This window comes from Vitis vinifera, chromosome 18, assembly GCF_030704535.1.
Source record: "Vitis vinifera cultivar Pinot Noir 40024 chromosome 18, ASM3070453v1".
Taxonomy (NCBI): domain Eukaryota; kingdom Viridiplantae; phylum Streptophyta; class Magnoliopsida; order Vitales; family Vitaceae; genus Vitis; species Vitis vinifera.
Genome location: NC_081822.1, coordinates 24,785,187 through 24,795,261, shown reverse-complemented (window position 1 = coordinate 24,795,261; position 10,075 = coordinate 24,785,187). Strand labels below are relative to the sequence as shown.

Below are 10,075 nucleotides of genomic sequence, written 5' to 3'. Positions count from 1 at the left end.
AGCCTATGATGACTGAGCCGTCCTTCACAGCAGGCCCTTCATCTCAGCCATCATTTACCGAGCTACCATCTCAGGCTCCTCATGCTCCTGATTATCCACCTTGGATGGATTTGTCGGCACAGATAAGCTCTCTCGGGACTCGTATGGAGGACTTAGTTGTAGTGCATGATACTCGCTTTTCTTCCATGGAGGATCACATCGATCAGTATCAGGCCGGCTTCATCTCTTAGTTTGAGCATCTCATATAGAGGATTGAACGTCTTGAGAGCCGCCAAGAGAGTCAGCATAAGGAGATGATGGCTTACCTACGTTCTGTGTTTCCACCACCACCTCCTCAGCCTTGAGTTTGTTTGGGATCCCTCTTCGCTTCTTTTTTATGTTGCTAAAGGGGGAGATATTTATAGGATCTAGGATCTCTAGGATCTATAGGATCTAGGAGTCTCTCATGCATGTCATTGTTATCATTGTCATATATATCTTATTGCACATGTGAGATTTCCATATATATATGATATGATATTTTTATCCATTGATTGATTCTTCGTGTTTTACATTGCTTATCGTTTGATTGATCCATGATTGGTTTGAGGGGGAGATTTCTTTCTTTCCTAGATAACCAAGGTTTGTCATCATAAAAAAGGGGGAGATTGTTAGCCCAAGGGTTCTCATAATCGGGTTTTGATGATAACAAACCATGGTTAAGTAACTAATTGATTTAATGTTTAAGAATCTCAGGTATAAACTTGAAAATTCATCAAAGGACCAAATGGATACAAGATCGAGATGCTTGGAAGACTTGAGATCATAGGAAATAAATGTAAGATGATAACATGAGTGCACTTAGGATGTTCATACCTTTTCATGCATATTAGAAAACTCGGTTTATTCTTTAAAACTTGATTTTCTTTAAAACCCGAGTTTTATCAAATATACCTTAGGCAAATTGATTCAAAATTGGCATATTAACTCACCTATAGACCTTACCTAAGTGTTAGAAAAGAAAGGAATCAAAAAATAGGTTTTTCGGGGTAAAAAAGGCTCAACTGGTCGAGGTTAAGACCAACCGGTCAACCGGTTGAGGAACCGGTCGACCGGCTGAGGTCGTCCGGTCGAGTACCGGTCGAGGAAGGTTAAAAACCTTCTCTCTCTCCCAGTAGCCTTTTCTTCCCGGTCGAGGTCCGATTGAGGCAACGGTAACCTGTCATGCATTAAATGCTCCAACGGCTAGTGAACCGGTCCACCCCTAGCTCGACCGAACGAGGTTGCCTTTTGCTGTTTTTGACTCCCGAGCTTAGAAACCTATAAATTGAAAGCTCCTCTTCATTTATTGACAAGAGAACAATTGCATTCAAAACCTACCTACCTGTTCTTGATAAAAAAACTCTCATTTCTTTCTTAGTGCATCAAACCATCACTTGCATATTCTTAGTGCACTCTTGTAATTCATCCTAACTTTCTCTTATACTTGAGCCATCCTTAAGCTAGGTTGAGAGTTTCATCTTTGTGTAAACTGAGTGTGAAAGCCTTCAAGTGGTTCAAATCTTGAAGAGATTGTGTAAGAGCCCATTGGAGCCGGAATCCAAGTGTAAGAAGATTGAAAGCTTGATTGAAGCTTCAAGTTAGTGGAACCCTTACTCGGTTAGGAGATTGAGCAGAGTGGACGTAGGCAAGGGAGTACCGAACCACTATAAACCCGAGTTTGAATTCTCTAACTTTATCTCTTTCCTTTATTTATTTTGTGCATATATTATTGTGTGGAAAAAGATTTTGAAAAACCCAATTCACCTCTCCCTTTTTGGGTATTTTCCTTAATTATTCATAGCCTTTGTTTTATCAAAAGTATATATTTTTAATTTCAATAATAGGTTGTAATTTAATAGTTTTTAATTAAATTTGAAAGTAAAAAAAAAAATATTAACTAAAACCTCAGTTGGCAACTACGGTTTAGGAGTATACTATTATTTCGATAAAAATAATTTTTTCATAATATAAATAAATTAATATCTTAAAAAACAAAAAATTAAATATCTTAAATTAATAAATTATATAATTTTATATCTTATTTATATGTTATATAAATTTATTATTTTAAAATTATTAATTTATTAATAAATAAAATATTGATTTATAATATCTTCTATTTATCAATTTATGTTTGTTGAAGTAATACCATATTCTTAAGCTTAAATATAAATAATTTATTATTAAAGTATATATTTTTAATTTTAATAATAAATTATAATTTAATAGTTTTTAATTACATTTTAAAGTATAAAAAAAAAAAATAACAGTTGACAATTGAGGTTTCAATTAAAAAATGAAGCCTCATTTGATAATTACGACTTTAGTTCAAAAATCGAAGTCTCAGTTAGCAAATGCGGTTTTAATTAAAAAGTGAAATCTCAGTTGTTAATTGAGGTTTTAACTAAAATTTTGAAAATATATATATATATATTTCTATGACATGACTCTACGTGGTACAAAAGAGACTAATTTGAACATAAGTTTCATAAACTAGATATATCCAATATTTTTATATAAATGGGTATTTTGACCCAAAACTCAATAAAAACGCCATTGAATGAATTAGTTAAGGTATCGAACCAAACACAAACCATCACATTCACCGGTAAGGTGGTTGAGACTTCCGCCTCCATTCGATACACTCGAGGTACCATCAAACGACAACTGTTCCTTAATAAAACGGTACCCCTCCATTTCTTCTTCTTCCTTAGTTCAGTCTCTCCCAATCTCCATAGCTCTGAGAGACCAACAAAATGTCTCAACTTCTCCACCTCGGCACCTCCTTCGTTCCCTCCTCCTCCTCCGCCCTCCGCCGCAACCCTACCTCCTCTCCGGCGATCCACATTTCTGGCAACAAACGGACCACCATTCAGGCTAAGATCCGGGAGATCTTCATGCCGGCGCTCAGCTCCACCATGACCGAAGGGAAGATCGTGTCCTGGGTCAAGTCCGAGGGCGACAAGCTCTCCAAGGGCGAGAGCGTCGTCGTGGTTGAGTCTGACAAGGCCGACATGGACGTCGAGACCTTCTACGACGGCTACTTGGCGGCAATTATGGTGGAGGAGGGTGGCGTCGCCGCCGTCGGCTCCGCCATCGCTCTGCTCGCCGAGACCGAGGATGAGATCGCGGAAGCCAGGTCCAAGGCCAATACTTCGCCGTCTTCGTCTCCTCCGTCGCCGGCGGCGGCGGCTGCGGCTCCAGAGGAGTCCGTGGGGGCTCCTGAGAAGGCCGCTCCAGTGAAGGCTGCGGCGACGGTGACTGTGGCGAAGATGGCGTCTTCGGTACATCCTGCGTCAGAGGGAGGGAAGAGGATTGTGGCGTCGCCGTATGCGAAGAAGCTCGCGAAGGAGTTGAATGTGGATTTGGGGAATGTGGTCGGGAGTGGTCCAATGGGGAGAATTGTGGCCAAGGATGTCGAAGCTGCAGCTGCTGCTGGAGTGAGTGTTGCAGCGGAGGATCCGAAGCCCAGCCCTAGCTCGGCTCCGGTTAAAGCCCCGGCGAGCACGGGGATTGAGTTGGGGACGGTGGTGCCGTTTACCACAATGCAAGGCGCAGTTAGTCGGAACATGGTTGATAGTCTTACTGTGCCAACTTTTAGAGTTGGGTACACCATAACTACTGATGCTCTTGATGCCCTCTACAAGAAGGTAGGACATTTTATTCACTTCCAGGCAAGAAAATGGTTAATTGATAATAGCTTTTATATAATCTAGGATGTATACGATGTGTTGGTAGTATACACATAATTTAGGACTTTCAACATCAATTTGGTTATCTATATTTGCTTTGGTTTACACTTTGCAACAAGTAATTAAAATTTTCAGCAGAAAGAGCTAAATTTATTGTATTTCCATACTTTAGGATTTTTACTACCACATTTGATTCTCTTGTTTATGTTAGTATTCTAGAGTTTGACACTTTTTATACCTGAAACCCAGTTAAAAATGTCCATTCTAGATGTGTGTATCTCTATTTCTCCTATAGGTAAATCAATCTTCAAGAACCCAATGTGTTCTCCAAAGCCATTTGATGATTGTCCACTTTCCCATTAAACTGGATTCTCCAAGTACCCTGGGGGAGCTAGGGCCTTTGTCTTTATTGCAGTTCTCTATCTCTTAAGGATAGAGAAAACCAGTTTCACTTTCAAATAGGCTTTATAGACAACTCACAATCAGGCCCATATTGCCTAAATAACACCTGTTGAAGTTACATCCCAACCACCCCAAGGAAAGACTCCACTTAGGCATTGATTTCAGAAGCATATTCGTAGTCCTTCATACCTCCTCCCAATCCCTTAAAATATGTTAAAGAGCGAGCAGTAACTGAAAGCTAGGCAAGAAGAATGATTTTATCCCAATGGTGTGTCACTCTTCAAAGCCTAAACTACTTCAAGGCTACAAAATGTTGTTTCTACCTCTTCTACCAAATCCCCGTAAACCAGCAGCAGACATCAAATAAACATTTTGCAGAGAAATCCAACTCGAACCCACAGTAGCATACAGTTTCTACCACAGGTCTAGAGTGAAGGAGCAATATAGAATGAAATGGCTTCTAGTCTTATTGCTTCTTTTGCATAAGAAATAAATATCCACAGAAAGCATTGTTTTAGGGGTGGAAGTTCCATGGAGTCCTCTTTTGGTCAATAACTGAAGTAAGATTTGTTATAGTCAATACCATTATTTCCAAGGACTACATATGCTCATTGAGAATGGAATGAGATATTGACTCCATGAAAAATATTGAGAAGAGATGTCAAACTTAGAGTTTTCCTAAGATTTGGGTGTTGGTGGAAATCAATAGAATGGATAACAACTTGATGGTCCAGCAGCCTTAGCATTTGAGAATTGAGGAAAGATTTGACACAATGGTCTTGATTCCCACAACAATTTGACCTAAAATTGAATACAAGACTCATTGTCAATGATGTACTTTGTAAGATGAAAAAAGGAATTGGAACCTTGAAAATTCTCTTCCCAAACCTGTCAATCTCCCCAAGCCAAATTAGTATACTAATCATTCTTAAGAAGATCATACTTGTTTTATATCACCCAATACCTTAATGAACGTTGTTCCTTAGGAATCATCAGAACCATTGATCTGAAAGGATAATTCTTGGAGGAATCTCACCAAAGTCGAAGCCCCTTTGCTTTTGAGTCTGCTAAATAAATCCAAAGATTAAGTGTTCATTTGGATATATTTTTTCTGTTTTTTTTTTTTTGTTTTTAAAATCATAAATTTTTATATAAAAGTATGACATTTTGTAAAAAAAAATATAGATTTACCTTTTATTTTTAGAAATCACTTTCAGAAATTTTAAAATTTGAGGTAGTGAATTTTTTTGATTCCTCAATTTTTTTAAATAATTTTTAAAACCATCACCTTTTCAATATAAGCCTCTAAGAGTTTTTGTATTTTATATAAATGTTACTGCTACTTTCTAATTTTAAAAATAGAAAACAAATAGTGTATGCCAACAAATACTAAGTGATCAATTTTGTTTTACCCACCTTGGACTGAATTCACTTTTGAAGAAAATTTTCTTTTGGAATATCTAAATTTCGAACACAATAACTGATTTCTTCAAGTTCTTACTGAAATATTTATTGATATATGGAGCTTTTTGAGAAAAGTGGGAGGCTTTTGTAAAAAGTCTGAAAATAAATTAATAGGATATTTCTCTGGTGATGAACCCCTTTACATCGGGTGCTTACTTCAAAATGCCTGAAAAATAAATTAAAGTAAAATAGCATAAGATCTTTAGAATGAGATCAACTATGTCATTTTATTTACATTATCTGCTATTAATGCATTTTATATTAATATCTTCTAGATTAAGTCAAAGGGTGTGACGATGACAGCATTACTTGCAAAGGCAACAGCACTTGCTTTGGTTAAACATCCTGTTGTAAACTCTAGTTGCAGAGATGGTAAGAGCTTTACATATAACAGTAGTATCAATATTGCGGTTGCAGTGGCCATAGATGGTGGGTTGATTACACCAGTGCTTCAGGATGCTGATAAGGTTTGTTAATCTGTTCTTGCTAAACTTAATTTTGGCTACCCTATGGCTTTTCAAGAGTTAAATTAATTGCAATTTATTATAGGTGGACATTTATTCATTGTCAAGAAAGTGGAAGGAGTTGGTTGACAAGGCCCGAGCAAAGCAGCTGCAACCTCATGAATACAATACAGGTATCCTCATTACATCCTACACACTCATTACATCATACAAGATGTTTCCTTGTGCAATAATTGATGGCTCATATCTATATATTAGATATAGATAGACACCTTCTGATGCTGTTTTCTTTCTCCAATATCAATATTCTTCCAGTCAAACACCTTCACTCATGCAAGATAGATGTTTTAAATTTTATATTCATGGAAATTTTAATTGTAAAGAATGTGGAATTATTGATGTTGGGTTTCATGCTGAAGAACATTTTGTGCAGTTAAATGTTACATAATGGGAAACAGGGTTTGTGAATAAGGTTACCGGTTCAAAGCAGTTCCTATTTCTTTCTCCTTCTAAATGGCAGAGCCAGTGATTTGCTGTTATACTCTTTCATAATTCAAACTTAGGTATCCCTTTCTTCATAGGGCAAATGGAAGTTCTCTATGCTTCCTTTCCTCATTAGGATATTCTGTTTTGGTAAGGGTTGCCATTGTTATAGGATATGCCTGAACTGCCTCCAAATTCATCCCTGCTCCTGTAAATTTGGCCTGAATCCAATCCAGACGATCACATCACTGCAATCATGTAGCTCAATTTCTGGATGGAAGGGAGACCTGGGTCTATCTAGGACAATGTGCAGCATAATTAAATTATTGTTTTGGGTCAAAGTGATGGTGAAGATTGATTGCATGGTAGAGCAATGCTGTTGCAATTTTTCTCTAGTTTCTTCAGCAGTTTTACTTATATTGTTTTCATTTTGCCCTTAGATATGGCTCAATTATGACAGATCAACCAATCCCTTCACTTCTGGTGTTGTGTAATATCTTGCGGAAGATTGTTTGTTGTGGAAAGAGACAAAGGATGGGATTTTCTCAGTTAAATCTCTTTATAGCATTTTAGATTCAAGAAGAGGTGTTCAATTCCCTATCAATATTATATGGAATCCTTGTGTGCCTACTAAAGTGGGTTTCTTTGCTTGGGAAGCTTTTTGGGGTAAGGTGTTAACTTTGGATCAACTCAAAAAGAGGGGTCGGTGTTTAGCCAACAGATGCTTTCTTTGCTGTGAGGAAGAAGAATCTATTGATCATATTCTTATTCAGTGCTCCAAGGCTAGAGTGTTATGGGAATTATTATTTGCTCTTTTTGGTGTTTCTTGGGTCCTGCCTTATTCGGTTAGAGATACCCTTAGTGGGTGGAGTGGATTTAATATGGGCAAGAAGCGCAAAAAGGTGTGGAAGGCTGCCCCTTCATGTATCTTTTGGGCGGTGTGAAAGGAAAGAAATAGGATTGCCTTTGACAATGAGGAGCTATCGTTGAATAGGTTGAAAAATTCTTTTGTTTGTAATCTTTGGGTGTGGTCTAAACCAGTTGTAAATAAAGGTCCTCTCTCTTTACTTGGTTTTTTTGATTGGCTAGGTGCTAGGTGAGGGCTGGTATTGTATTTCTGCTTCTTTTTGTGCCCTAGGGCGCCTCTTGTATACTCCCTATATGCTTTTGGGCCTGTTTTTGGGGCTCCTTGCTAATATATGCTTCTTTGTGTGTTTGCCAATCAAAAAAAAAAATATCTGCTCTTTTCTTCTGCTTGTTTTTCTTTTGTTGCTTCTGTCAGATCTTCAGGGTTGATGAGTTGCCAGAATAATTTGATTGGCTTGATCATTTGGCTTTAGTTCCAAATTCAGTCTGTTAGTTCATGTCTTGCTCATTCACCAGAGCAGTATGGAGTGCCAATATATTTCAATGCTAAAGTGATTAGACCATTCTGTTTGAATGCAACTTGTTTTAATTGTATTAGTTTGATGGATTAAACCATTCCATGTTTAGTATGTAATGGAGTGTGTTGCAACTTTTCATAGATTCAAAATGTTTCTGCAACTTCTAGTTGAGATGATTCTGGAATCAATGTGGTTTAGAGTTCTTGCCACTTCTGATTATCCTGTACTAATATCCCTATTGTTTGTCTTTAAAATTGGCATGCCATGACCATTCCTTGGTTCCTACCTTGTTATTTCATCAAGTCTATCCATGTTTAATTTCAGATGTATGTTTGATTGCTGGTTTGCAGGTACTTTCACTCTTTCAAACCTTGGAATGTTTGGTGTGGATCGGTTTGACGCAATTCTGCCACCTGGAACTGTAAGTATTTAAACTCAGAATTTGAACCTCTCCACTCTGCAAAATTCATAGCTTGGGGCAGATATGGAATGAGGGGGACTAAATTGTATCAGGATAAACATAATTATGTTGATTTGCATGTTTTTTCTGCAGGGAGCAATCATGGCGGTTGGAGCATCAGAACCAACCGTTGTTGCCACCAAGGATGGTCGGATTGGCATGAAGAGCCAGATGCAGGTAATTTTCCTTAGATCTCTCTCCCCAAATTGAGAATTTCTACACCATGTGTTTGGATTTATTTTACAGTTTCTTACGCTGGGAACATGCAATATCTGCAGGTGAATGTTACAGCAGATCATCGGGTAATATATGGTGCTGATCTGGCTTCTTTCTTGCAAACCTTGGCCAAGATTATAGAAGACCCCAAAGATCTTACTTTCTAGTCTGAGAGATTCCATTACTGAACAAGGCTTTCTCGGGTTTCCTTATATCTGATCCCTCCCCTTTCCCAAAGTATGTTGCTGTGGATCAAATTTCTTTATCAATTCCTGAACTTGATAGAGTAAAATCAGCCAGAGAAATTACAGGAGTTGAGTGCTATTCTATTTGAAGTTCTACAAAGAATAGGAAGAATTTTGAAGAGCAGCATTTATTTCGGTTCCATTTTCTTCATTTACTTGTGGGAACACTTTTATTTATGGGCATATTGTCTAGCTCTTGATCACTGTGTCTTATCTATCAAATTTTGGCCGTTCATTGATTTTTTACCAATCAAGGTTGTGTTACACCCATTTTGTCCTAGCATGGATCTTGGTTGCTTTTGAACTTTTAGCTTTACTTCAACTTTAAACCTTGTTTCAATGCTGGCTCTTCTCAACATCATTATTGAGAGGATGATATCGATGCCCCTGATTTGTTGCTGAGAAAAATCACACATCTTATGTCGTAGGTTTTAATTCCAAAACAATGAGAATTAGTTGCACCATTGACCCAAATAGAAAGCAGAGGTGATGAAAACATCTTGAATTTCAATTCTTTTTTTCTTCTCTTGACCAAACGTAGGGATAAAGGATTAAGAAGAATGTGGGTTCTGTTGTAAAATAGCCCTAATATCAAAAGAATAATAAACACATTGATACTATAACTAAAGTAATGAAGCATCCGTAGGACTGCAACTGTATACGGACAAACCAAAATGTAAATATGCATGTTAAAGTTATTTTATAAGTGTAATTGATATAAATATGATTAAAGATAATGTTTATCAATTTTTTTAAGAAAAAATTAACTTAAATTCTTTTAATATATTTATATTCATTTATTTTAAAATTTAAAAACTATTTTTATTAAAACATGTTTTTATTACAATAGAAAATTAAATCGATTTATATAAAATATTTTATTTGAGAATTAATTTCTAAAATTTTATTACGAATTTATGGTAACTATTTATTGTTATTAACATTAATTTATTTAAATAATTAAAATTAATTTGATAATTTATCTTATCAAATTAATTTTATTTTATAAAATATTAGAACTTTATTAATTTTGTTTTATATTTTAGCAATTTTTGAATAATTTTATATTTTTAATATTTTAAAATAAAAGCATTTAAAATTAAATAAAATTAGACAAATAACTAAAAAAATAAAATAAAAGTGAAGTGATAGTAGTTTTTAAAATAGGACTAATGAGATAAATATGAAAAATAATTAAAAATAAAATGATAATAAAAAAAAAAGATATAAATTTAAAAAAAAA

General features: G+C 36.0%; 1 protein-coding gene across 1 annotated transcript; it reads left to right on the top strand.

Annotated features, from left to right (window-relative positions):
- The first annotated feature begins 2,569 nt into the window (after nt 1-2,569).
- Nucleotides 2,570-9,112, top strand: LOC100245266 (dihydrolipoyllysine-residue acetyltransferase component 5 of pyruvate dehydrogenase complex, chloroplastic). Its single transcript, XM_002271250.4, has 6 exons — nt 2,570-3,671; nt 5,855-6,046; nt 6,129-6,216; nt 8,262-8,332; nt 8,465-8,548; nt 8,650-9,112. The coding sequence occupies exons 1-6, from the start codon at nt 2,778-2,780 to the stop codon at nt 8,752-8,754; spliced, it is 1,434 nt and encodes a 477-aa protein (XP_002271286.1). The 5' UTR covers nt 2,570-2,777; the 3' UTR covers nt 8,755-9,112.
- The last annotated feature ends 963 nt before the right edge of the window (nt 9,113-10,075 follow it).

What these genes read in the sequence shown, in the direction of transcription:
- LOC100245266 (XM_002271250.4), top strand. Translation starts at nt 2,778, where the DNA reads ATGTCTCAACTTCTCCACCTCGGCACCTCCTTCGTTCCCTCCTCCTCC. An exon ending in TGCTTCAGGATGCTGATAAG is followed by an intron (nt 6,047 to 6,128) that starts GTTTGTTAATCT and finishes AATTTATTATAG; the next exon opens with GTGGACATTTATTCATTGTC. An exon ending in ACCTCATGAATACAATACAG is followed by an intron (nt 6,217 to 8,261) that starts GTATCCTCATTA and finishes GCTGGTTTGCAG; the next exon opens with GTACTTTCACTCTTTCAAAC.